This window comes from Morchella importuna (genome assembly GCF_003444635.1).
Source record: "Morchella importuna strain M04M26 chromosome Unknown Morimp01GS018, whole genome shotgun sequence".
Taxonomy (NCBI): domain Eukaryota; kingdom Fungi; phylum Ascomycota; class Pezizomycetes; order Pezizales; family Morchellaceae; genus Morchella; species Morchella importuna.
This window is the reverse complement of record NW_025763415.1, coordinates 297,136-324,179: the sequence shown is the minus strand read 5'-3', so window position 1 is coordinate 324,179 and position 27,044 is coordinate 297,136. Positions and strand designations below refer to the sequence as shown.

General features: G+C 50.1%; 10 protein-coding genes across 10 annotated transcripts; 4 read left to right on the top strand and 6 right to left on the bottom strand.

Moving 5' to 3' along the window:
- Positions 1–502: 502 nt before the first annotated feature.
- LAJ45_06250 (uncharacterized protein) lies at positions 503–3,498 on the top strand (the record flags this gene model as incomplete). Its single annotated transcript, XM_046115814.1, has 8 exons — positions 503–645; positions 747–916; positions 1,022–1,182; positions 1,295–1,638; positions 2,043–2,074; positions 2,177–2,901; positions 3,102–3,293; positions 3,406–3,498. The coding sequence occupies 8 exons, from the start codon at positions 503–505 to the stop codon at positions 3,496–3,498; spliced, it is 1,860 nt and encodes a 619-aa protein (XP_045970923.1).
- Positions 3,499–3,849: 351 nt separating this feature from the next.
- LAJ45_06249 (uncharacterized protein) lies at positions 3,850–5,461 on the bottom strand (the record flags this gene model as incomplete). Its single annotated transcript, XM_046115813.1, has 2 exons — positions 3,850–5,234; positions 5,314–5,461. The coding sequence occupies 2 exons, from the start codon at positions 5,459–5,461 to the stop codon at positions 3,850–3,852; spliced, it is 1,533 nt and encodes a 510-aa protein (XP_045970922.1).
- A 319-nt stretch (positions 5,462–5,780) lies between these two features.
- On the top strand, positions 5,781–7,985 carry LAJ45_06248 (uncharacterized protein; the record flags this gene model as incomplete). Its single annotated transcript, XM_046115812.1, has 6 exons — positions 5,781–6,419; positions 6,502–6,768; positions 6,944–7,312; positions 7,432–7,519; positions 7,655–7,755; positions 7,827–7,985. The coding sequence occupies 6 exons, from the start codon at positions 5,781–5,783 to the stop codon at positions 7,983–7,985; spliced, it is 1,623 nt and encodes a 540-aa protein (XP_045970921.1).
- A 4,033-nt stretch (positions 7,986–12,018) lies between these two features.
- On the top strand, positions 12,019–12,861 carry LAJ45_06247 (uncharacterized protein; the record flags this gene model as incomplete). Its single annotated transcript, XM_046115811.1, has 1 exon — positions 12,019–12,861. The coding sequence occupies one exon, from the start codon at positions 12,019–12,021 to the stop codon at positions 12,859–12,861; it is 843 nt and encodes a 280-aa protein (XP_045970920.1).
- Positions 12,862–14,014: 1,153 nt separating this feature from the next.
- LAJ45_06246 (uncharacterized protein) lies at positions 14,015–15,129 on the bottom strand (the record flags this gene model as incomplete). Its single annotated transcript, XM_046115810.1, has 2 exons — positions 14,015–14,568; positions 14,643–15,129. 2 exons carry the CDS (start codon positions 15,127–15,129, stop codon positions 14,015–14,017), a joined length of 1,041 nt encoding a protein of 346 aa, XP_045970919.1.
- Positions 15,130–16,775: 1,646 nt separating this feature from the next.
- LAJ45_06245 (uncharacterized protein) lies at positions 16,776–17,507 on the bottom strand (the record flags this gene model as incomplete). The annotated part of the gene is made up of 1 exon (XM_046115809.1): positions 16,776–17,507. One exon carries the CDS (start codon positions 17,505–17,507, stop codon positions 16,776–16,778), a length of 732 nt encoding a protein of 243 aa, XP_045970918.1.
- Positions 17,508–20,744: 3,237 nt separating this feature from the next.
- Positions 20,745–21,269, bottom strand: LAJ45_06244 (uncharacterized protein; the record flags this gene model as incomplete). Its single annotated transcript, XM_046115808.1, has 1 exon — positions 20,745–21,269. The coding sequence occupies one exon, from the start codon at positions 21,267–21,269 to the stop codon at positions 20,745–20,747; it is 525 nt and encodes a 174-aa protein (XP_045970917.1).
- A 524-nt stretch (positions 21,270–21,793) lies between these two features.
- Positions 21,794–22,783, bottom strand: LAJ45_06243 (uncharacterized protein; the record flags this gene model as incomplete). Its single annotated transcript, XM_046115807.1, has 1 exon — positions 21,794–22,783. The coding sequence occupies one exon, from the start codon at positions 22,781–22,783 to the stop codon at positions 21,794–21,796; it is 990 nt and encodes a 329-aa protein (XP_045970916.1).
- A 200-nt stretch (positions 22,784–22,983) lies between these two features.
- On the top strand, positions 22,984–24,156 carry LAJ45_06242 (uncharacterized protein; the record flags this gene model as incomplete). The annotated part of the gene is made up of 3 exons (XM_046115806.1): positions 22,984–23,028; positions 23,123–23,638; positions 23,695–24,156. The coding sequence occupies 3 exons, from the start codon at positions 22,984–22,986 to the stop codon at positions 24,154–24,156; spliced, it is 1,023 nt and encodes a 340-aa protein (XP_045970915.1).
- A 1,464-nt stretch (positions 24,157–25,620) lies between these two features.
- Positions 25,621–26,891, bottom strand: LAJ45_06241 (uncharacterized protein; the record flags this gene model as incomplete). The annotated part of the gene is made up of 4 exons (XM_046115805.1): positions 25,621–25,751; positions 25,811–25,946; positions 26,004–26,558; positions 26,631–26,891. 4 exons carry the CDS (start codon positions 26,889–26,891, stop codon positions 25,621–25,623), a joined length of 1,083 nt encoding a protein of 360 aa, XP_045970914.1.
- Between the last annotated feature and the right edge of the window lie 153 nt (positions 26,892–27,044).

Genomic DNA, 27,044 nt, shown 5'->3' with positions numbered 1-27,044 from the left:
GCGATTGGTATTACTATCTGTCTGTTCTGTGCTGTGCCGTGAGAATAAGTAGTCGTAGTCGTAGTTGTGTAAATCATTGCCCAGCGTTGTAGCGTGAGGGTGCGCGTGGTATTAACCCCCATACCGGACCCTGATACCTACACGTATTTACCTACCTGATGTAATACTGTGATGCTCGAGCTCTGGATGTGATATGTGCACAGATATCATTGACCCCTATCTACCCAAGCCCCGAGTAAGTGACTGTACTAGTACCTATCAGTATCTATAAATAGCCCCTGTCACTCCACCTCCAGGGTTAGGGTTCCCCACCGCCAACCATGCGGCTCTCGCACTGGATACTTTTCCGCCATTCTCTACTCTATCTGCATATGTAACCGGCCAACCAGCGCTATCTCCACCCCCCCCCCCCATCTATCTACCTGTCTACCCCCTCCTCCCCGCCCCCACCACCACCAACCACTACCACAAACTACATACATAGCAGCAGACGGCAACGGCAATGACCGCCCCGGGCCCGGACGCATCGCAACTGACAAAGTGGGAGGACGCCTTCCAGCACCCGATCCCCGCTGTGCGCGCCCTCGAGCGCCAGCTGCAGACGGAGCTCGCGGCGAATAAGGAGAAGCTGAGGGGGCTGGTTGGGTTTGTATCCCCCGGTCTTCTTTGTTGAGTGTGTTGAGTGTGGAGTGTGGAGTGGGGGGGGGTGGGGGTGCTAATGGATAAAATGGGTGTGGGTGAAATAGAGAGAGCTACCGAGACCTTCTCCGCACGGCCGAGCGAATCGTCGAGATGGACCGCGACGCGCAGCAGGTTGAGAGCTGTCTGGCAGAGACGTCGCGCACGTGCAGCTCCCGCCTGCTGGAGCGGAAGGCGCGCAATTTGAGGATGTTTGAGGAGCGGGTTGGCGCTGAGGGTATCTTTCTCTCTTTCTCTCTACTCTAGTCCATACTCTTTTACTGCTGCTATCTAGGGGAAGAGAGGGATTGAATTGAATTGAGCTGACTGTCGGGTGGGGTAGATAGGGAGAAGTATGTGTTTGCGGCGCAGCTGGCGGTGCTGGGGAGCTGTCCGAGCGTGGTGAGTAGGCTGCTGCAGAGGGATGAGAATGGAGAGAATTGTCTGCTGGCGACGAAGGTGTTTGTGGTGCTGAGGCTGCTGCTGAAGAGTTTGTTGTTGAAGGTGTGTTTGTGCATGTGCTGTGGGGGTGGCTGCGATCATTGGCCTCTTCCGTCCCCCTGGTTGGCAATTTATAGAATAACAATCATTGACCCCCCATTCTACTCCACAACAGGGCCCCTCAGTCCCGCTCCTCGAATCACTAAAACACCAACGCACAACCCTCACCGCCCACCTCACCACCCACATCGACCACCACCTCAGCACCCCCACCGCCCCGCACCTCACCACAGTCCTCACCTCCTACTCCCTCCTCAAGACCTCCCCCCCCTCCGACGTCCTCCGCCACTTCCTGCACATCCGCTCCTCCGCCATCAGCACCCTCCTGCACACCGCCGAGCGCACGCCCAACGCCGCCCTCGCCGCAATGGCGCTCTACAACCACACGCTCGCCCACGCCGACGCACACTTCCCAAAGCGCCTCAGCGACGCCCTCATCCTGCTCAAGTCGCGCCCCCTGTTCGCCGACCCCGCGCTCGCCCCGAGCTCGGCCTCGACACGCACGCCCCCTGGCTGCCTGACGAGCTGGCGGGATTTGTGCCCTGGGTGCGCCATGACGATCTGGAGCGCGCGCGAGTCGCGGAGCTGGCGGGCGCGTGGGCGGTGCGCGAGCTGCTGCTGCTGAATGAGGGGGTGGAGCGCACGCTGGCGGGGATGGGGGATCTGGCGGAGGTGGTGGGGCTGCGCGTGGAGCTGCTGGGGTTGTGGGCGGCGGGGGAGAGGGCGCGCAGGCCGTTTGCGGGCAGGGATGGGCTGGAGGAGGGCAGGCAGCGGGAGAGGCTGAGGGAGATGGTGGGCGCGAGGGTCGCGGAGGTGGTCAGGGGGAAGAGTGAGAAGCTTGTGGAGGTGGGGGAGAGGATTAGGGAGGAGTTGGAGGGTGTGGGGGCGCTGGAAGGTTTGTATCTTCTCTTCCTGGGTGGATGGATTGGGGGGGGGGAGGTTGGGGTCAATGATTGTTTTGACCGCTTTTGGGATGTGTGCTAACTACATGTACCAGACTCGACCAGCCTCTGGGACCCCGTCCTGCTCACCATCCCGCTCACGTCCGGCGGCGCGCTCTTCAAAGAAAGCGTGCAGTCGCGCGTGCACGGCAAAGACAGCGCCATAAAGTCCTTCCGCGCCACCTACGACGCCTTCCTCGCCGACATTGCCGCCACAACCGCCATCCTGCACTCCTTGCGCAGCTCGCCCTCCCAAACCACCACCACCGGAACAGGCACAGACGACGCCGACGACGACTTTGAGGCCGAAGAGCAGCGCGCACAGGAGGCGCTCGAGGACTCGCTGATTGCCGAGACGGAGCTGCGCACCGCCCTCGACGCTGCATACCGCGCGCTTGAAGCTGCGCTTGACCGCCTTGTCGACTCTGCTACTACTACCTCTCCTACCTCCTCCACTGCCACCCGCCGCACCACCTTCCTCCTCCGCACCATCCGGCAAATCCGGCAGCACCCCACACCGCAACTACCCCTCCCCTGGTTCTGCAGCGCGCAGCTACCACGGCTGCACACCGCCGTCGCCGCACACGTGGGGCGCGGCCCGCTGGACACGGTGGCGACGCTGCTGCGGCGGCGGAGATGGAGCGGCGTGCTGGCGTCGCGCGCGCTGTGGGAGGGGGCGCCGGCGCTGCCGGTGCAGCCGAGCCCGCTGGTGTTTAAGTTTCTGCTGGACCTGGTGCAGGCGATGCATGTGGCGGGGGATGACGTGTGGACGCCGGCGGCGGTGAGGGGGGTGAAGGTGTTGGCGTGTCAGGAGCTTTGGGGCGCGGTGGAGGGGGTGGTTGTGGGGAGGGAGGTGGCGGATGTTGGGGTGGGGGGAGAGGGGGGAAGGAAGAGAAAGAGGGGGAGGGGGGAGAAGAAGCGGGGGGCGGAGAGAAGACGCTGGGGGGAGAGGGACATGTGGATGGGGATGAGGGGGAGAAGGCGGAGGAGAAGCAGGTGGTGGGGGAGGAGGCAACAAACGAAGACGCCCGCGTGATCGGCAGAGACTGGGCCGTGCAACTACTCTTTGACGCACTGTACCTGGACGAGGCCCTGCAGCGCAAGGGCGCCAACGCCAGGAACTCTGGCATCTTGAGTCTTGCGGGCAAGATTGAAGCTACGGTGGGCATACGGGTATGTATCCTTCTTCTTCCTCTTTCTCCTCTGGATTTTTCTTTCTGTTCTGTTCCGCTTTGGCTGGATTTGGTTGTTGGGAGAGTGTCTGCTGACTGACTGTGCGATGTAGCTGGGCTTCGACGAAGAGCTGCGGCGGCGCCTCGAGGGCTGCGCGAGGGAGTATTGGAAGAGGACTTGTTTGCTGTTTGGGCTGCTTTCGTAGCTGTGGGGTGCTCTTTTTTTGCGCTTTTAATATGGTTCTTTTTTTTTTTTTTTTTTTTTTTGTAGAGGGGGGCTATGGCTAGGTGTAGTGAGGTAGCTATATGGTGGTATCTACGTAGCATGCGTGCGTGCGGGTTACTTGCTTTGCAATTTGATTTTTCATGTTTATTACACCATTGATTTTTGTGTGTGTGTGTGTGGTTTTTTTTCCATCCATCCGTCCTTAGCTAAAAACCAATCGCAAGAGAAAAACAGAGCAAGAAAGAAACTACAAAAACGAACTCCATCTAAAAAGGACCTAATCATTATAAAAATAAAGAAAAGAAGAGAATACTAAAAACTAAAAACTAAACTACACAACGTCCACAAAGCCGGCCATGGGATCCTCCGCCAGCCTGCGCTGCTTCATAAACATCTCCATATCCTCCTCCGTCACGCCGTCCCTCATCTGCGCCAGCTTGCGCTTCCCCTTCTCTGTCGCCGACTCCCCCTCCTCCTCCTTCTTCCCCTTGCCCTTGCCTCTCCCCTTACCCCTGTCCTCCCTATCCTCCTCCATCTCCTCCTCCACCTCCCCCCTCACCTCCAGCTCCTGCACCACCCTCCTCGGCGCCACCGGCTCCACCAATCCCAGTCTCATCCCCTCCGCCACCTCCGCCGCACGTATCCCCTCCTCGCCCGTACAGTAACTATTCCTCGTATGCGACCGACAGCACGCATACCCCCACCTCCCCGCGCGCCACCACGACCCCCACACCGCACCATGGTTCCCCACCAGCACGTCCTCGCGATACTTACTCCTCGCCACCACCTTCTCCCGCCCCTTCACCTGGCCCTCCGGCGTATACTCCACATACCGCTCCTCCTCCTCCAGCACCGGCGCCGGCCGTGCCGCCAAATACTCCCCCCCGCCATACCGCTCAAGCAGCCGCTTCCGCTCCGCGTCTCGCCGCGCCTGCGCCGCCTCTTTTGCGGTCCGCTCTAGCCGCTCCGCCTCCGTCGGGTTGGCCTGAAGGTGCATGCGCCCGCCTTTCCCCTCGCCGCGCTCGCGCGTCTCCCATGCGGCCCGCTGCAGACGCTCAAACTCGGCGGCGTCGCCGGAGCTGCGCATAAAGTTGTCTTCGGCGACTAGTGCCGCGGCCTGGTCGGAGGTTGCGCCGCGGTCGACCATGGTGCGTGTTTTGGGGTCGTATTTGGCCGAGTCGAGGTCGAGGTTGAGGAGGTACTTTGCCGTGTCCTCGCGGATGCGCAGGTTGCGCGTGCTGATGCGGCTCGCGGCGTCGTAGCCCTGGCCTGGGGTCTCGCTCTCCTCGGCGTACTTGTCGTCGTTGTCGTCGTCATCGCCGTCGCCAGCAGCAGCGGCAGCGGCGGCGGCAGCGGTGGCGGCGGCAGTGGCGGTGGAGGCTTCAGACTGCTTGCGCAGCGCCTCCATGCGCAGGTGGTCGTCGACGACCCGTTGGTGCTCGCGCGCGTCGTAGCCGTTCCATCTGTCGCGCTTGCCGTCCCAGCCGAGCTCGAGCGTCTGGATGGCCTCGTCGGGCTGGATGTCCTGGCCGGTCCAGCGGGCGCCGAGCTTGCGCGGCCGGCTGAGGCAGTCCTTTGTGGTGTGCGTCATGGCGCCGCAGTTTGTGCAGGCGCCCGCGCGGTATTTTGTTGCGCGGGTTGTCTTGGCGCCGCGGTCGTACCATTTCTGGGTGCTGAGGGTGTCGGCGGCGGGTTTTTGGAGGCGCTGATGCTCGACTGGGGGCGGGGGGTGTTAGTGGGGGGACAACTGGGGGGGGGGGGGGGACAACTGGGGGAGGGAAGGGGGGAAACGTACGGTAGTCGCCTTCGTTGCTGAGCCCGCGGTATTCGCCGACGGTGTTTTGGTCGACGTAGAAGGGCTTTTTGGCAATAAAGTGGGGGATGTACTCGTTCTTTGCCTGCTTCTCGGGGTTGTGCTTGAGGGAGGATGAGGAGGACGACATGTTGGCAGCGGAGTGTGCGGTGCAGTCTGTCTAGATCTTTGATCCACTGGCCGTGATCCTTTTTGTTGTGAGGTGAGGCGATGGACGGTGGTGGTGGTCTTGGCGCCAAGGATGTATCTGATCTAGTCTCTGGGGACTGTGGACAGACACTGCCCGCTATTCCTGCTGCCAGTCCAGCTGCAGCGACAGAACAGACACCACCACAGCTAGTGTCTTCTGTAGTAGTAGTATCTGCCCACAGAACAGTGACCCCTCCACACAGTGACATCCACACTGGCACCCACACTGACACACACACACACCCACACACACCCACCCAATGCTCTCCCTCGCCTCTCTCAACCGCGCCCTCACGACTCTTCTCTTTCTGCGCCGGCCCCTCATGACTCACCCACAACCAGCACCCATGACTCCCACTCCCACAACTCCCTCTCCCACAACTCCCCCAGCACCCAAGCGCCGCCGTCTCCACAGCACCACCCCCCGCCCACAACGCCCACCACCACCCCCCGCCCACAATGTCCACCACCACCCCCCCCCCCCAACCCCCCGCATCAAACTAACCCCCACCGAAGAAACCGTGCGCCGCCTCCTCCTCGACGTCGGCGCCGAAATAGACACCTACAACCGCACCACCGGCGCACGCAACAAGGAGCCCGTCGTACTGCGCTTCACGGGCGGCTGGGTGCGCGACAAGCTGCTCGGCGTCCCCAGCCACGACATCGACGTGGGCATCAGCCGCATGACGGGCTACAACTTTGGCCTCTACCTGGCCGACTTTCTGCAGCGCCACTACCACAGCTATGGCATTGAGCCCGGCGCCGTGCACAGGATTGAGAGCAACCCGGAGAAGAGTAAGCATTTGGAGACGGCGACGATGAAGATTCTGGGACTGGATGTGGATCTGGTGAATTTGAGGAGTGAGGTGTATAAGGGGGATTCGAGGGTGCCGATTATGGTTTGTCTGTCCCTATCCCACTCTACTCTACAACACTACGTTCTGCAGGACTAGCTAGAAAGGAGATACTGATCGACCACAGGAATTCGGCACCCCCGTCCAAGACGCCCTCCGCCGCGACTGCACCGTCAACGCGCTCTTCTACAACCTGCACACGCGCCGCGTCGAGGACTACACGGAGCACGGGCTCGAGGACATGCGCAACAAGATTATCCGCACGCCGCTGCCGCCGCAGGAGACCTTTGACGACGACCCGCTGCGGATACTGCGCCTGGTGCGCTTCAGCTCGCGCCTGGGCTTTGAGATTGTGCCCGAGGCGAGCGAGGCGATGAGGTTGCCGGAGATTATTGTATGTGTATCTGTCCCTTTTTCGGTGTGGGTAGTTGGTTGGTTGGGTGTGAGCTGTGACAGTGGTTTGGGCATGGGCTATGACTCGGTTGCTCGGACATGGATATCACTCTATCCCTCCCTCCACACCCTCCCCCTCCCCCCACTCTCACCACATCCCACTAACACCCACCCAGGACGCCCTCCGCCACAAAATCTCCCGCGAACGCGTCGGCGACGAGCTGCACAAAATGCTCACCGGCCCCTCCCCGCACCACTCCCTAACCCTCCTCCACACCCACTCCCTCTACCCCGCCATCTTCTGCCCGCCCACCACGCCCTTCCCGCCCTCCCTCCCCCTGCACACCCTCCCGCGCGCCCTCGCCGCAACCCGCCACCTCACCACACTCCCCACGCCGCTCCTCCCCACGCCGCACGACCACTACCTCCTCTGGCTGCTGGCGGCGCTGACGCCGTGGGCCGGCGTCGTGCTTGAGGTTGATATGAAGCGCGGGACGCCGGCGGCGGCCACGGCGGCCCGCGAGGGGCTCAAGGCGGTGAATAGGGTGTGTGATGTTGTTGCGAGGGCGTTTCGGGGGGTGGAGGTTGTGAGGGGCGTGTTGGCTGCGGAGGAGGAGGAGGAGGCAGGGGGTGGGGGAGGGCGAGGTTGGGGGGGTTTGTGAAGGAGTTGGGCGCGGCGTGGAGGAGCTGTGTGTTGCTGAGTGAGGTGTTGGAGCTGGTGGAGGTGTGGGGGGAGGGGGAGGAGGGGCCTTGTGAGTTTTTTTTTTTTTTCTTTCTTTCTTTCTTTTTGCTCGTTTTTCGGTTGCGTTCGTGGTTGGGGGTGCCGGCGGTGAGAAAAGTGTGATGATGATAATAACGGGGACTAACGCATATATATACGTACTTAGCAAAAGAATCACAAGCCATAATCGACAAATACGAACACCTCGCCGCCCGGATCGTAGAGCTCGGAATGGAAGAAGCCTATCTCATCAAGCCACTCGTCGACGTACCTCCCTCTTCCTCTCTCCCTCTCTCCCCCCCTCTCCCCTCCCGCTAACAAACAAACAAAACCCACAGGGCAACGAACTCATCACAATCTTCTCGCGCCCGCGCGGCGCATGGATCGCAAAGACGCTGCCCAAGATCCTCGAATGGCAGTGGGACCACCCCGCCGCGGGCAAGGAGGAGGCGCTGGCGTGGGTTAAGGCGCAGAGGGAGTTTTTGCTCGGGGCTTAAATGAAGTGGGGGTTTCTGTTTTTTGTTTTTTTTCTGTTTTTTTTGTTTCTTTGGGCCCGGGGGGGGGGGGGCGGGCTTACTGCGGTAATGAAAGTATCTTCTTTTAATTTTTTTTTTCTTTCTTCGTAGTGTACGTGGGGGTTACGGGCCTGCAAAAAAAAAAAAAAAAAAAAAAAAAAAAAAAAAAAAAAAAAAATGATAGATCTATAGCTTAGTTTAGTAGTACTGTTGCTAAAGGCTAAGTAGTAGTAAGTAGGGCCCTAACTAAGATCCCCTCCCCCCCCCCCCCCCCTCTCAAGAGCCAGAACGAGGGGGGGGGCAAACTCATGCGAGTGAGAACTCATGATTAGCACCACCTCTCACAGGCCAGCTGTAACATGTAACTCCCAAGACAAAATCCCGCGCGCGCGCGCGCGCCCCTACTGCGTGCATCAAACCCCCGCAAAGAACCCTTTTTTGAGTGCTCCGATTCGAGGAATGTGCTTTTAATCTTGCGTGAGTGAGGGGACCATTTTTTCAGGTTGGTTGGTTGGCGATCGGGGTCGATCAGGAAGATGTAGATGTCTCTATCGCTCGATCGACTTGTGAACATGAGAGGCACTTGATGATGATTGGATTTTTATATAAGTGCGTTGCCGCGCGCAGCTTAACTTCTAGGGCCTCAAAGCTACATGTAGGTACATGTAATATCGTACATATGCTAAATCAATCTATTAGTACAGCAACGTACATATAGCTCTTGTAGCCTGCCTGTCATGATATGACACCGGCACCTATTCCGCTAACCTATATGTATATGTACCCCACAGCGTTGACTGATGATGGCTCAGTGAGACGGCTGACCTCTTGGGTTCTCAGTTCACGTAGTTCCCCCGGCCTTCGAACTCATGGGCTACATATCTCTACCTATATGTGTATGCAGCAAAAAAGTGGGGGGGGAAGGATATTTCTTAGAAGAAATTCAACAGCGCCGGGGGAGATCGAACCCCCATCTCTTCCGGCAATTGTTCCTACGGCTACCCGATGGAAGCGCATTATCCACTATGCTACCGGCCTGTTGCTCGTACAGTAGCTGCCAGAGCAGACTGTAATACCTCTACTCATGCGTTTATTAAATGGTCGGGATTCTTAGTAGCGATTTGGTCGCAACGATATCCGACCATTTAATGAACGCCCGAGTACACGTCTACAACTACTGCTCTGTACCTGACCCATGCTCTATATCCCCAGCCATTACAGGAGCAAAATAATAATAATAATAATAATAATAATAATGGAGGGGGTAAAATTGTCTACGAAGCACGGTACGGAAAAGAGTTGTGAATAGAAGGCCATCAGCAAGCAGCTGATCTCTTTCCAAAGATTCAAGAGCAGGCCCAAACCAAGTGGAAGGAGAAAAGATGGGGTTCGACGGAAGAACACCACGCCCTGGACTACATATGAGATCCTACAAGGGACGAGAAACTGAAACACCTACATAACAAATCAAGACCCTTCAAAGGATTCACGCATGGCGGCCTAAATCAAGTGAAGGAGAGATAGGAGAGGTAGGATAAAAGCTCATCTTGCCCCAGTATAGGGAATGGTCTATACGACCATAAGAGATGAGGGATACAGGCGCGGAACAGGGACATGGAACAGGGACCACGGAACAGGGACAGGAACGAAAAAGACGAGGACGGACCCACGAGCGAACTGATTTCTTTCAAAGGATTCACGCGCAGCGGCCTGAATCGAGTGAAAGAGAGGGGATGGGATGAAAGCATACTCCTAGCCCGCCTATGAAATGGCCAGTAAGACCAAAAGACGAGGAAAGGGACGGAGGAACAATGGGCAGGAACGAATGGGACGGGGACAGGCACAAGGGACAAACACAGGCACAAGGCACAAGGAACAAGGACACCCACAAGAAACCCAACCTCTTTCAAAGGACGCACGCTCAGCGGCCTGCACCAAACGAAAGAGAGAAAGACCAAAAAAGGTCCCTTCTGGTTTTTTTCAATCCAAAAATTCCTTGGCCTGCCGAAGCAAGCCAAGAGCAGTCAACATAGTTGTAGTTTTCAACTAGCAAAAATCGAAGCTCGGACGAATCCTCACCGCTATCGATCTTGCCCATGCACTGAGATGGGGAGAGAAGAAGGGGTGTGGGGGAAGGTGAGCTTTTATAGCCACGTCGGGCGGCCAAAAATTGGTTTCTTGGCACTGGTATGTTGGCCATAGAAAGGGTAAGGGCCCTTAAGGGCTTAGAAGACACGTAAGATGCATCTGTAGAAATAAATAAATCACATGTGGTAGGGTATGTACCGGCCTCGTAATGGCTTGGTCTGGCATTAAGTTTGGGAACACAGAAATATCAACCGATACGAAGGCCGAAGAAAACCAGATTTGTTGTTCTCTTATATGTGGCTATTCTACAATGTTTCCTCCCAGCATCAACCAATTGTCCCCCACCAGTGTGTTCCACGAGGACGCTCGAGGCGAGGTTTGGGAGCGTCCTCGAGGACCACACCGTTTCTCGTCACACTGGCGAAATTCCAGAGCGTCAGCGACAGGGTACATTCACAGACTATCACTCGAGTCCGCCAAGCCTAACGAACAAACCCAAACTCTAGCATCGGGGCTGAAAAATCAACATAATCTCATCAATAAACTAATGAGTATATCTCTTGACTCAAATCTCTCTCCTTGAAACGGCTGTTTCCAAACTGATCTACGCAGCATCTTCTGAGCCTATGGGAGCGCTAGAGGTTTTAAAGTTTGACAGCTTTGCAAAGATTTAAAATTTAAGACTTACAATGAATTACTTGGCTACTACTACATAGGAGGTACGTTTCCTGTTTTTATATGAACTACGTTTCTAGAGTTTAAGCTCGAACATAACGCTTATGACCAGAGGCATTACGTACATCTCCAGGACGGACACTATCTGTTCTTGCTTTGAGAACACTCTCTCTGTCCTTCCCTCGAGGACACCACCTGTCCTTGCTTCGAGGATTTCCAAGGACATTTCTTTACTACATGTATACATAACGCACACACACAATATACCCTAATTAGATGAGGCCATTCTACCCTCTATGGGTATTGCCTTACAAGCAGCCAGAAGCACGTACACCCGGACCATGAGCGGTGAGAAGGACCTGCCTGCCCAGGCGTTTTCAATGTCTCAATTGCAAGGCGCCGGTTCTTGGAGACGTACGAGCTCAAGAGAAAGCTGTGTACACGTAACCGGCGCATGATACCGGTTACACGGCGGCGACAGGCGGTAGTGCGGTCACGGGTATGCACAACGAGTGATGGCTCGTGATCTATGTCTCGGCCGCTACGCTACCGAAGGTGCTGGACACATCGATACCGCAGTATATGATGAGCGGGGTACATACATGTGGAAAGCAAATTGCGGTTTCTGCACTTGCTCCCCTCAGCCTGGTTCTAGTTGGCGGTTATATACATGTCTGAGACTCCGAGTCAACTGGTCTTGAAGTCCCAATGATTCGACGGTTTACTTCCGTTATGGCTGGCACACCATAAGGCCTACTCAGAGGTATCGAATTATCGAGCTCAGAATCGCTGGTCTACAGCTATTGTGGGTTCGACAAACGTATACAGCATAGCTAAAATACCAGAGAACATCTCTCTCACCCCAATCAGGGCAGTCAAGAACCTAGAGCACATGTATCTGAGCTACATATCATCCAACTGCATCCATAGAAACATTTCCACTCGACCCAAGGTGACCGCATCTTGCCAATAACGTCCTTGCATGTGGAGGTGCAGACGGAACCGCTCACGTCGCACAACAGCTCCATCCAAAACAGGAAAATAATCTGCAGATTGCAGATAAGAGCTATCCATGCAATATGTAGCTCTGCTCCACAAATAGGCGCTTGACGTAGCTGTCTGCCCCGGACTTGACCTATCTTGGTGGGCTGTTTGTTTTACCCTCCCCCGCACCAGTATTTATATACACCGGCAATATCCCACCACCAGCACCAGCACCGCAGCTGCTGCCATAGCTCATTCCTCGCACACGATGCTTCCCAAATCCATACTCCCGCTGCTGGTGTCTCTAGCACTCGCCTTACCCGCCGAGTACTTCCCCGACCTCGACACCACCAGCATCACCACCACCACTGAATTCCACCCTCCCACGGGCGCCGGCGCCTCCTCCTCCTCCCACTGCAAGCTCACCTATACCGTGACCTACCACGACACCTGGGGCCCGCTCTTCACTGAGAACCGCTACACCTGCGACTTCTCCAAGTCCTCCCACCACGCCGACACCGACACTGACACCCCCACCTCCACCACCCCCGCTCCTTTCCGCGTCCCCGCCCCCTACTCCCACCCCGCCGGCAACCACACCACCGACCCGCGCATCGCCCCCGCCCCTCCGCGCCCCATAACCTACACCCAGCACCTTCAATCCTCCCTCTCTAAACACACCATCACGCGCTACGGCTGCACCCCGCTCCCCTCCAGCAAGCCCCTCTCGCGCAACAAATACTCCAACCTCTTCTGGGGGATCCAGCAGCTCTCCAACCAGTCCTGCCTCGCGCCCGGCGAAGCCGCCGAGTTCGTGGACCTCTCCGACCGCGACTGGACCGCCGACTGGCGCTTCACCAGCGTCAATCGCGGGGACAGCAAGGCGTGTGATTGGTATGGGGAGCTGGCGAATATCGCGAGGGCGCTGCATTACTTCTGCTTCCATACGCTGGGAAGGGCGGCGGAGGAGGAGTTTTCGGGGGGCGAGGAGATTGTCGCGTATGGGAGGGGGCAGGAGGCGGAGGGGGAGGGGAGCATGAGGTGGTGTATGAGGTATTCAAAGAAGGGGTGGGGAGTGGGCGTGTTTGAGGAGAAGTGCTTGGGGGCTTGAATTGGGGTGGGGGTGTTGGAGAAAGGGGTGTGGTTGGCTAGGTTAGGATGTTAATAGTGATCTGAGAATAATAATAGCATGGCAATCAAATCCTATTCATCAGATTAAATTCTAACAACCCTCTTCTATAGCGCGCTAAAAAAGACAACTAGCTAAATTAAAAAAGGGCTTCTAGACCTCGTCACTCCAATCAAATACATGTACCTAGCTAGCAAAAGCTTACCTGACCCCGTGGGCATATAACTACACATACAAACAACCCAAACCCAAAAATACCCCAGTGATCCGCCCCTCTATTGATACGCCGGTCATTTAGCCGTTTCACTTCCATAGATGACTACTCTACACACAACTCCTCGAATTCAATTCGTGTTCCTTCCTTTCTAGATATATTCCCGCCAATTAATTGCCAGTCATGATCATTTTATCCCCTATATATTAGTGACCGTGTGAACACATAAAACACGAGAACCCCAACGAGATCTCCAGCGCCAAAAGTACAGAAAAATGAGCTCTCGTTGAACGTTGTCATAGCCTCCGGAGCGATACAATATACGAACCACCAACACGCTTGTAGGCAGGCCATGTGACCGAGTGACATTCCATGACCTGACCGTACCAGTCCCGCACGCGCGTATTCACAAAATAATTACCTAGGAAACAGAGTCAAAACGAAAATGGCGACGAGGAAAGAAGGGGGGGGGGGAACTCGATTCTGTTATACACCAGAGACCCCCACCTGCAGGAAGTTGTAAAACAAATCCATACATGACCAAAGCAATTGAATCGAATTCAACCTCGAATATTTATACATCAACGAATCGCAGTACAAGTATAGTATCCTCTGCATCTAATGCATAAAAAAAAGCTCACACATAAATCATGATGAGTTACCAAGACAAGACATTTACCAAACCACTCATACAAACACTCCCTGAGCTATCATCGTCGAAACAGCAGTTGTAACCTTCGCGCAGCCTTCAACGATCTATAGTAATGGAGTAGACATTTCAAAAGGGCAGTATTTTTTTCTCAGACCTCTTAGGTGGAGATGTGAGGCATCGACTTACACCGACCCAGCCGCTCAAAACGAGCCTGTATCCTTACAATTAATGTAGTTTATAAGCCTCTGGGGATCCGAATCTTTCAAAACTTAGAATCCAGCGCCAGGACTTACCCTCCTCAAAGCCTCTCCCAGCTCTGCTTTATCTGGGTTAAAGAGCTCGTCCAGTGTATAATCCATTTTATCCTCCTCCTCCTCATCATCTTCTTGCTTCACTAAGCTAGCCCCTCCGGGCTCTTTCTCACCGCGCTCTACGACCTTCCTGTTTTTACTGGCCTTTCTCGCAGCCAGCATTCTCATATGACAGTCGGCTTGCTCCAAAAACAGCATCATCTCGAGTTTCCTCATGGCGACACTCCGCTCATTTTTTGTGATTCTTTTGCGTCTGGCAGCCTCGTAAACACTAAGCTCAGAAGCCCTACGGGACTTGAATGGTCGAGTAGTCATATATGCAGAGTTATCCGCATATGGCGGTCTTGAGCTCCACACACTCTCAATAGCCTCCCGGATAGCCGATGATGGCGGACTACCAGGCGAAGAGAGCGGTGAATCAAGCGGAGAGATATTGGATATACCAGATGAGACTGGGGATACATGGTCTGAGTTGATGTTGCCGCTGTCGGTGAGAATATGAGCATCGATATCTGAGTATCATTATGCATCAGCTTTTTTCTTCACTTTGAACATTATCACCCATCGAGCTACAGGGGCTTGGTACTCGAGCTATCCGTAGTTGGGAGCGGGTCAGTCACATCCATCGCATCTAGCTCCTGGTTCATACTCAGGTCCAGTAGGCCGTTATCCTTGGTTTGGGCTCTACTTTCACACCTCGAGAGCTCTCCTCCATCCGTGGCAGCGACGTCCTCCTCCCCCATCACCTCCATCACCTCCTCTGCCTCCTCCTTGTTGTCCTCTTTTCCTAGTTTTTGCCTTACATTAACACTCTCTTCAGCGGGACGTTTGGTTCCTCTGGACGGGATGTCAATATCGGTGGTGGTTTCTGATTCGATCACGGATTCTGATATTAGCATCTGCTCACCGGCTGGTATAGCGGTATCGTTTAGCTCCTCGAGCTTATTTACTTTCGACATGGCGATATCTGTTGTCTTGAAGGTTTCCGATGGATTATCTTTTGTGGATATGGCAGATATTTCAGACTCCTCGACGATTTCTGGCAGTATATGTACTTGGTCAATGCCCGACATTGTCTGTATGATGATGATGACGACGACGATGATGATTATGGTGGCCTTTGATACCAAGCGAAGGTCTCAAAGCATATACGTGTGTTTTTGAGGGGTTAAACAGAGTTTATGATAGGCATGTATTTCTTTTTATATGATGAAACGATTACGGTACGGACATTGCAGAGGTCGAGGCTATGATATGATTCCCCCAAATGAAACTTCTAATAAAAGTAGATTTCTAATTTGAATAAAAGGTATTTTTAGCATAGCTTTAATCCTTTCTCGACCTACACGATCGCATTCGGTCTAGAAATCTACCACGAATGGTTTAGCAACTATCTAGCTCTTCAACTGTTCTTTGGAAGATTAGGCCGGGCTACTGATATCTATCTCTTGGCACTATTCTAGGAGTCCAGCGGAAATAATTGGCGAATTTATATCCAAGGGCCAAAAAAAGCCGAGTAACTAGGCTCCGTTTATAATCAGCGGAGTTATTTTGGGTAGTTAACGCCCAGATATCTACATTTCTCGCCCCCCCCCCCCGCGCCCCCCAGAACCACTCTACAAACCTACAAACTTGGCCTTAAAATTGATGTCTACCCAGATCGGGGTTTGGACACTTCAATCGATCAAACTTGTAAAAATTAATATATGGTTAGAGGCTCTACCACGAGGAAATTAGTGCATACATCTAAAGTGTTCAGACCCTACTTTATAAAAGAGACGAGTTCGTCCTAGTGTGCGCACTAGTTAGAAAATCTCTTCGCAAAACGGGTGAAGGCGAAAGCTACGATAAAATCCCAGGTTACCTAACCGATCCGCAACCGATATTGGTAGGCCGAGTTCTTCACGAACTATCACTCGTTCTTGGCAATCGCGGACGCAACCTTACATGTACGTACATGTACGTACATTTTTTTTTTTTTTTTTTTTTTTGTTTAATTCATACTCGCATGCAGACCGTAGTCTATGGCGGCGTACTACAATCTTCAGTACAAGTACAGGGCTTCACCCTTTATGCCTACTAGTCGCTTCGTTCAGCAGGATGTGGAATACCCCAACCGGCTCAAGGCCAGCACTCATACCTTAGCCACACTCCTCCGCATTTTTCTCTGCATGTCCCATTTGGGCGCCGGGTGCTGGGAAAACTCTCTCCACGAGCAGAAACCCACCCACATTACATGTACGTACATGTACTTTATGTGCCTACATAAATCTTAATTCTCATTCCACCAGTGTTGTATAGTATTACCTCGATATTCCGTACCTCGTTATTTTGGGACCTCATTGCGGAGCCGGAGACTCATACTCCTGGGCCCCCTTATAAACAGTAGTGTCTGACAATCATTACTGGAATATATATATATCGACCGGCAAAAGCTAAGGCCAAGCCATATATCTCATTCTCAGTAGATCGTAACCGCAGCTACAGAGTAATCCCAAACGGAGTCTTACTTTCAATTTTGCAGCTACAGCCAGAACATAACATCATACCTCTATTATCTTTTATGTACTGTACTGTACAAAGTTTACCCTTTATTCATCGGTATTGATAAACCAATTAAGCTGTTCTTACACATAAACGCAATACCAATATACGGGATCGTTTTCTGAAAGTGCTTGGCTTTTGAAAACATCATTGAGACTACACATATGTGTACCGATCAGAGATAAGCTGGCCCACTATCCCACAAGATCCCATCCTCCCACCCAGGGCCATTACCACTTTTGTTAAAGTTATTACCCACCTTCAATGGTATTGGATGACATAGACCTTGTGGTTCCTGCGTAAAGATGAATGTCTTCTGCTCAAGCGTTTGTGATTGGGAATCTTCCACATCGAAACCCTGTGACTGTGACTGACTCCCATCTGAAGGTTCTCCCTGCTGATCATCAGATCTTTCGTGTTCATGTTGAAGAGTTGAGATATTGTATATCTTCTGCATTGTCTCATCTCTTAATCTTTCCAGCCCGAACACTTCGTACCTCCACTCATTCACGTCTAATGCAGGCCACTTTCCTCCGATAAACAGATTCCTATGTGGTAGGGTATAGCCCTTGCATGGCAGCATTGGTACTATCTCGGTTTTTGTAACGAATCCCTCGACCCTAGTGACATTAAGAGCTTTGGATGTGTTAGTGGCATTTCCCAGAGGGGTTGTCTTCGGCTTTCCCGATTGGCTACACTTCCGTAACTGCGAGCCCTTATCAACACTCTCAAATATCTCCATTAACCCACTCTTGCGACTTTCGGCTGTATATTCATTCTGTTTTATCCGTTCTTGTCGTGTGGCTTCATATTGGTGTCGGGTTGCTGTTTCGAGTGCTCGCTTTTTTGTGTATGACATGTATCGATGAAGATCCTGCTCAGAGCGAGTATCGGGATTCACAGACATTTTGGACTTTTCGTTTGTGCTAGTGGTATTGCTCGGTCTTGGTGGAATAGATGAGATGCTATACGTACATGACATGTATGTAGCTGAACTAGTCTAAGTGGCCTTTTGTTCGGATGACGTTAGTCCTGCATGGCCTACAAATTAACGGTAAAAGTCTTATTTTTCTTTGTGTTTATCTAGAATGCCACACATAATTAATGGATGCCACGGAGGGCAATACTTTTTAAATCCATGGCATCGTAGTCTTTTTGCCCACAAAGCCTTAGGCCTGCCAAAACATGTATTGACAGTGAGCTTGAGCTAAGCTGTCGGCAAAAAATAATTCACAAAAAAACCACCGACCGAGGGCGATTGATGATTTCACATAAGATTATGTATACCTTATATACAGCTTCGTACATTATATATAACTACATGTATATAGAATCCTTAGCGTTATACGCCACATATTCTTGCTTTCACGTTTATCTCGTATATGCATGTACATCTTATACTCGAGTACGTATTACATACATGTACATGTAGCTTCCGCTCTCAATTAATCAGAGACATGCAAGGAGATACGTATACATGTAGTGCATCTTTTCATAGCACTTTATAGATATGATAACGTACAGTACGTGCATATACAATATAGCTAATGAACGTATGGTACGGGTATGTTTTTGCTTGTCAAGGCCAACAAATCACAAGCCAACTCTGGGCAATCGATCATAATCCCTCGTACCGCCCCCCATTTATTATTAGCCAAGTCCCTCACACAACTTAAAGTTCCTTTCCAATTTCTTTCCTTATTGTGGCCATCCACATCCATAAAACAGTGAAATCCCACGCTATACGCGGATCTCCAAAGCTTTACCGCATTGATATGCAGATCTGCTTCTATCATTCTCTCAGAAACCTCCCAAAATTTCTCTGCTGAAAGCTTACACAGCCCCAGACATTTATATCTTGCGGCAGTCTTATAGACCCAGGCATGGCACACACCTTAATACTCCCAGTCTTCGATAAGTGTGCGCGTGGGTGCTTCTGGTATATTGTGTGTATATGTTTCGGAGTATAAATATTGAATTAAGGCCGCAATACCGTTCGCATTATCATCCGGGAGGGAGATGCTCCTTGCGGCCCCGGTTTCTTTGGGTTGAGTTTCTAGTAGAGAAATTTTGAAAAGGGGTATTTTTTGTAGGGCTAGTTCGTAGGCCTGGAATTGGATCTTTGTTGGGCCGACGTGAAGGATTATTATTTCCGACCTGAGGTAACTGTGCGAGGAATTATTTATGGAGCTCGCTACGAACTGATAGAAGTAAGTGTGCACTTACTCCATAAATTTAATGGTTTCCATATTTCGCTTGCTTACTCTAAAATAATCGAGACGGGTTGGTGAGATCTAGAGGTGACGTTCTTGCTGCTTCTCGCACGAACCTTGTAGCTCTCTAGTTGTGGCACACCAACCCACTACGTACTAAGCCACAGAACTCCCTAATCACAGTCTCATTCTACTTACAAGGATGAGATTCGGCGGGTGATGAACCGTGCGATTTATAAAATCAAGCAAGTAAATTTTTAATCATTCGTGCAATTTAGCTACATAGTCAGCTGACCAGCACGTTGAGCTTGAAATCATTTAGGGCCCGTTCGGACAACCCAATAATCTAGATTATTGGCGATAATCTGACGGATTATCGACTTTTGGATTATCACAATAATCTATGCTGTTCGTGCAATTGAATAATCCAACATTCGGAACTCCTGATTATCCCAATAATCCGCCAAAAAAACAATCACCTTTGGAGGTAATTATTCCCACACAACACAGATATCCTGAGAGCTAACGTTATCCGGACATGTAGATTATCCACTTATTATGAGTATTATGATTATCACTTCCGCTACCTGATAATCCATGGATCCAGTCTGTCCAATAACCCGAAGAAATAATCTAAGGTTGTCCGAACGGGCCCTTAGTTTTAAACAAACTCTGTATTGATTATATGTGTGTAATTTATTTACACACCTCAAAGCGACGGCATACTTACATGTATTCATGTAGGTGCCTACTCAATTATGTAAATAAACCCCAGTGCGATACATGTTGTAACAGGCCTTTCCGCTGCTCGGAATTCCCCAGAAACAGTGATCGTCCATATCTACGGGGGAAACGCCACTGCTCTTATCATATTGAATCCCCATGATATCAACATAACTCATTGCCCCCGTTCCTCGATGCCCGAACACTCCGCGGAACAAGTATAATATCTTCATGTTCGTCAAATCCGAATGAATCCTCTATATCTCTTTTAACCCTCAAAAGCCCCCACTCTGTACCTACATCAGATCTCTCTGCAGCTTCCTCTTTATCAGTGGCTTCTTCATCCAAATAGCTACCCCTCGGTAGCTTACTAGCCCGCGCTATGAACATATCTTTACAGCTAGCTCGCGATGATATGCTCTTTTGATCAATTTGTTCTTCGACAGTAAGAAAATCATCCAATCTCTGCGATATATCCCGCTCAAGGTCCAGAGTGAGATGAAATCCTTTTTCTGGGCCAATGCTCCTCCTCAGCTCTTTTAACGGATTAAGTGTGATAACCGCGCTTCTGTTGGTAATGTCCTCCATAATAAGGGACCCTTTCGCCTTCCCTACCTTTTCTTTGACGGTGAAACATTGGAAAATGGCGCTCAATTCGGCTTTCCTCATTTCCAGAGTCCGTTCGCTCATTATAACCCGATGGTAACGTTCAGACTCATAACGATAATGGCGAGCTTTGTTCGTTTCTCCTGCAAGGTTCCACTTCCGAATTATATCATCAGTTGGAGAACGTGTTGGGAGAGGACCTCGAATATAGGGGGGGGAGACAAGGGTGGCCCTATTGTTAAACGATTAGGATCCATGACTGCGGTGTAATCCAATGATAAGTGATATCCAGAAGATGGGGGTGAAAGATGTTGAGGGGATCGAACAAAATCAAAAAAATTCCAAAAAGATACTGTTACTATTTATATTATGTATTGTTGTCCTCGACGGAGTATTTGCACTATATCACAACGTTTCCTCAAAACTCTACCCGTTCCAAATACATGTATTTATACTTACCAAACGAATACATAATAAAGGATTATTTTAATACAAGTATGATCCTCCCAATGAACTTTTCAGACTAGAAATAAGTTGCTTAGTAAGAAAATTTTAATTACATGTAGTAACTGCAGCTGAAACCTATGTACAATCACAGATTATCACTCGTTTTCCAAATTCTCCAAGCCATTCACAGCACCTTCCTCGGTGCCTCTTACACGTGCTATCTCCACATCCCCCAAACCCAGTCCATCTATTTTCAAACCTTCCAGACCTTCCTTATCAGCCGCTGCTATTCCGAGCCATTCATACAGATAATTCCGGTTACTGACGGCATCCCCCCCAATCTGTAGCCTCTTGTGTACTAAGTGCTCCTCAAGACCTTCCAGTTTTGTATTCTGCCCATCGGCAGCATTTGGTTTCATTTGCGAATCCTCCGCATCCAAACTTGCGAAGAGTTCATCTAACTCAAGCTTCTTTTGATGATCTGAATTGACACGCTCAAGAATCTCCTCCAGTTCAGTCTTGCGCATCTCAAGTGTCCGTTCAAGGTCATGGATACGGTTGAAGCGATATATCTCATAAGCAACCGCCGAGTCGTGCAGGTTAGCAGAAATATCGTTAGTGCTATTTAAAAGAGTATCAGAGAGGCAGCAGCGCCATTCATATACAGTCATAGGTGCCATGTTAGCATGCTTTGCTTTGGTTATTATAGTGGTTTGAATAGGAATGATTTTTGTTGGGCAGTTGATGTGGGGGTGGGGGGTGATTGATGGTGGGTGATTGATGGTGTGGTAGATAGTACGCTGTCTAGATAATGTGATGTGGAAAAACTGTGTGGTGAGCAGGTGTATTTAAAAGACCTTAATCGCAAAATTCTCAAGCTAGGGATATTCCCCATTCTATTCAAAGGCGTACTTTGAAATATGCAAGGAGGACTGACCAGCCGAGGTTGAATGTTAGCATTCAGTGCATGTATGGTTTCAAACTTACTACTCCAAATTCCCGATCTCGATCTCAAATTTCGGTGAGCCATAGAATTCAAGTCGTGGGTAATTCAGACTTTTCTTGGTTGTACTGTATGCTACAATTATTCCTAGATTTAACGTGATCACCCATATCGATATCAACTTTAGGTTCAAAAAAAATACTAAAGAAAAAGAAAAAAAGACCGCGGTATATATACAAAACTCCCTTTCCATTTCCTCCTTTATTCTATCGCTAAAGATTTAGACTTTTTGTGCTTTTTATCTTTCCTCTTCTTCTCTTTTTTATCTCCAATTCCGCCCGAAAACACTACCCTCTCAATAACCTCGGTGTTGAGCAAACTCCCCTCCATTGAGAATATATGCCCAATTGCTTGGACAGACTCTACCTGAAATTTGAGGAGCCCATCCACATATTCACCGTTTGCATCCATCCATCCACCAGCATCTATCTCGGCATTCCCATATTCCACGCCCTCCATCCCCTCCATCCCCTCCTCAAGCTCTCCCACCTCGTTCGGAACTGGGGCTTCTGATTTCTTTGGAGTGAACCCCTCTCTAACCTCATGATAACTCCAGCTCTCCGGAATCTTTTCCTTAGGGATACTGACATTCCACGTATTCTCCACTAATAATCCCACATGTGATGCGCTCTGCAGGTTGACCCACCCTTGCAAGACATCGCCCTTTTTGGGTTTCCATACAAGGAAGTCAACAGTGATCCAGACGTGCGCAAACGGGGACTCTGCTGCAATGCGGGCTTTGTCAGACTCGAAGCGGATATTGTCGTATGCAATTACAACACCATCAAGAGGCTCGTAATAGCTCATTAGAAGTGGATCAAGGTGATCTTTCCGGAGGCCGTTGATTGGAGTGAAAGAGAGCATCCGTGCAGCCTGCTCGGAGGTCGGGCGGAGGGATGGATCCGGGTTTGAGATGAGATGGCCAAACGTCTCTTCGGGCCAGAAGGAGTATCGAGGGGACACAGAAAGATATAATGAAGTTTTCATGAGGTGGAAGGGGGTTTTTGGTTCGCCATTTTGAGCTTGAGCTTGTTTTTTTGTAGAGGCAATGGTAGTTCGAGGTTTCTTGGATATTTCCGGGGACAGAGAAGGCTGTGAGGATTCCGCGTGGCGTTTGCGTTTAAGGCCTTTCTCTTCTTTGCTATGTTTTTTGGATTTCTTTTCGCGTTTTGTGGGGGTTACTGATGACATTATTGCTATTTTCCTGCAACTTTTGGGAAGAGTAAAAAAAGTTCGCGCATTCGGTGCCTGGGATGAAATCTTGGCAGTTGTGCATGTAGGCAGGGTAACCTTGATTTCATGCACCCCGGCAGCTTCCATGTGGCCACATTAGTGAGATCATCTCTTTGTATTCTCCACACAGCTAACGGGACCATCGCTCTGTCGTCGCGATGTCAGCACTTCTTTCGTTCATCGGGTGGTCTTTCTTACCTTCTGTAAGTTCTCTCTGGAGGTTTATATTTTCAGGTGCTAGGAGCTTATAATTAAGCTTACAATTATATGTATATTAATTGTATTCTTGGCACACAGCTGGTCACTGGGTGGATCCTGTCATTTTGGTACCGTTTTATAACGCGCGCTGGCGATCCAATCCCACAAAGAGGTACCCCGCGGTGGGTACGTGACTACAAACGCATCAATATCAGTGTTATAGGCGCCTACCTACTCTACACAATCTACGAGTCCTATCATGGGATTATACACACGCCCAATTTCTACGCATTCATGAGGTCCAATATTGATGTGGACGAAAGAACACTCAAGTCTAAGTTCCGTAGGCTTACAGTGTTATATCATCCGGATAAAGTTGGACTTGGTGGAGAGGAGCAATTCGTCATGTTGAAGCTGGCATATGATGTTTTGTCTGATCCGGTTAAGAGATTTGCGTATGATCGCTTTGGGCCTGACATGCTAGACTGGAAACATTGCAGTTCAATGTACGACTATCTGGTTAGAGGGGGTACAATGATGCTCCCATATTATGCGGGAAGTCTATTATTCCTAGTGATCTTGTCGGTCCTTGGGAAAGCAGAATTTGGGCGTTACGTATGTCGCATTGACTTATACACTTCTGTCAGCACTCTAACAATACTTTTCTATAGTGGCGATTCTTCACCTTCTTCTGCTTGATCACTTTCGAAACTGCTGTTGTGACCCGTCCTGCCTTTCCCTCACTCCCTTTCTTCGCCCCTCTCCTTCCATTCGAGCAGCTCATTCTTGCACGTAAAATTGCATTTACGACTTTTATTGCAATTTCTCAACTTGCCCCACTCTTTCAATCACAACGAAACACGGGCCCTCCCACCGTCGAGTCCATGCGCCCACAACTGGAACGTCTATTTGGTTTTACAAAGTTTGCAGACACCGAAGCTAGCAATCTCCTTGCGCTCGACTTCCTCCCGTACGAGTCAGATGTGGATGCGGTGAGGGATGTACAGACCAAGATGAAAAACTGGTTAGTTGAGAACACAGTCAGGAATGATCCAGAGGTTAGGGACGCGGTTGGGAATGTCTTGAAAAAAAGGAGAACTGGTGTTCCGAGTGGGGCGAAGGGGAATAGGTAAAGGGGCCCTCTATCTTTCGTATCGTATCTTCTCCCGTGGCCTGGGATGTATGGTGTTGGGCGCATGCATTTGTTTTAGGTTTGGGATTGTTTAAAGTTGGCGCGCGAAAGATTCAGTTCTTCCACTTAACTACATGTACATATTCGAGGTGATTTAGAAAGACGCGCCTATGAATGTCAAAATAGTACATCAATTCGTTTATGAGTGATAATAATGAAAGATCCGAGTGATACCCACGATATTCATAAAGATCCGTAGTACTTGGTATCTACATTTTAATGAATTATTATACACCACTTTGTTCAGTCTTGGCCAGTTTCATGAAATCTCTAATAACTTCATGACCATGATAGATATTAAAATCTGGCAAAATAGAACTAAAGTTCATCACTATTTCTATACTTCTATTTTGCCACATTTTTGATATCATCTTTGATATCATCTTTGATGATGAAGTTATAAGCGATTGACTTTCCATCAATTTTGGTTACCTTTAAGAGTGGGCGCACCATACATGTATACATATCCCCTAGTCTGTCAGATGCGGACAGAAAACCAAAGGACCCACACTGTCTTGCTTCTTTGGTTTTAAAGGGTAGAGATTAAAAATTTAATTATGCCACAGATTTTCAATTACGATGCAATGTATACAAATAAATCGCATTGGGTTAATTAAGTGGGAAAGACATTTATGCCTTGAACGCTGGTCGCGATCAACCTGCCTTATTTCCCGAAACGATATCCTCACATAAACTTTATACCCCAAAAAACAAAAAATCGGAGTTCTAAAGCAAACAATCCGTTCAGCCTCTTTCCCGGGGTAATTCAAGACATTCCTTAGTTGAATGGCTACCGAAAATACCCAGAATCTCAATATTTTAACTTCGTTTACACTCGCTCAGGGGGTACGGCGACTATGGTGGTGTGGGGATTTCGCTATTGCAACGTCGGTGATGAGTACCAATCAATTTTGGAATAAATATTTTACAAGACTACAAACCGTCCCAACCCCACGAGATATCGGGAATATACTTAATCTTATAAATTTAGCTGTCTGTAGAAGGAAACAGCCCATATATCCCCACACCCCCTGTGAGGGCGTCTATAAGCTATAGGCCGATACCTGTAGCTCTCAGTGAGTCATGGATCATCACTCGATACCCATGCCCAGTACGAAGGAGGGTTGAGCGGGGAAAAAGATGGCCTCAATCTTCAGTCCCATATTAACCTTTCTGACATAGATCATTCAATTATTAGACTTAGGCGAAGGCTCATTTAGTACATGTATTTATGTATAAACTTGTATACTTAATTCACTAATAACCCTTGCTAACTCGCTAGGGAAAGTTACTACATGTATGTAAAGTATATATGCATATGTTCTGCAAGAAAAGAAACAGTTCTCAATTTTTTCTCTGTGATTTTAACGACTTAATCTGATATATACGAGCACAAATACTCCCTTTAAAGCCCCAAAAATTTGGCTGTGCTCTTCGTAATGTGAATGATCCGAATCTGTGCAATTTGGTCATAAAAGAATATCTGTGGGGTAGGTGGAATCCAGAGTTTTTGTTCCAACACAAACCCGCTATTCCCTATATTCAGGTAATGGTTATTAGGGTGAATGACTCTATATTGGGTAGGCCATGCTTACGACAGGCCTTTTCAAACGTAGCAAAAGTATCTTCGTTGCGTATGGTTGCTGAGATGACGACTCGGATGTGAGAATTCTTAGCAAAAAGCTGTTCAAGCTCCTTGATCAAATACGAAATCACAGTTGCGTCGTAGGTCTGATGTGTCAGTTCACGCAGCAAAGGAAGTGGGGGATAAAAAGTAGGAGAAATTACCACGTCAGCACCAACGACTAGATCGAAGTCCTCATCCATCTCGATTTCATCTCCCCATAGTCTTTTCCTTACTGTCACTGTCTCGCTAACACCGCTCAAGTGCACGTTTTTTGCCAGCGCCTCGCACACCATCGAATCTCCGTCCGTGGCAAGCACCTTTGGCGCTCCCAACCTCGCAGCAACAATTGATACTAGTCCTGTACCTGCCCCCAGCTCCAATACTCTATTATACTCCCTTAGGACTCTTCCCACACCCTCAATAGTCGGAGTGAACGCTGTGTTCTTGTAGATATTCTGTAGATGCGTACAAATTAAGTACTCGCTCAACGCTAGAGCTGCCTCCCAAGTCCTTAATCCCGTCGTCCCTGCACCAGATATTATATTTCTCGACTCATGTAGCGTTACTGGCAGACCAATTTCACCCCCATTGAACGGGCTCGGTGGGAAGATGTATGTGACATAGCTTCTCGATGCCTCTGGATCAAGAGGAGAGGCCGCCGACGAGGAGCGTGAGAGTAGCTCAGTGTAGAGCTCTAATAATTGCTCATGGATTTCCTGCTCGGGGAGTAGTGTGAGGTTGTCGATCTTAACTTTTTTTGCGGGATGAATGGACGGGGTAGGTATCACAGGTTGCTCTTGATCTTGTTCTTCTCCTCCTAGTGCAATTGGTGGTTCGGATAGCTTGGTTATAAGCTTTTTGAGGACACGCGCTGTGTATCTCTCTGGAGGAGAGGTATTATTTGGCTGGTTTGGGGCGAAAAGGGACTCGTAGAGAGATGCTTGGAAATGTGGAGAGCGGAGAGTTGAGGGATCTGTGGGGAACGATAGGTTTGAGGGTTCAACAAGCTGGAGATATTGCCGACGGAGAAGTTGGACTTGGGGATCCATTGTAAGATGCTGATATGAATTTTGTTATAGGGTATTATGGTATTATGGTACCATAGGAAAGAGATTAGATTCTGGTGATAAGGCACGGACCCCGCAGTTTTGACAGCCTGGCCCGTCTCGCATTAAAATGCGGCTTAGCGGTAGATCAGGGCC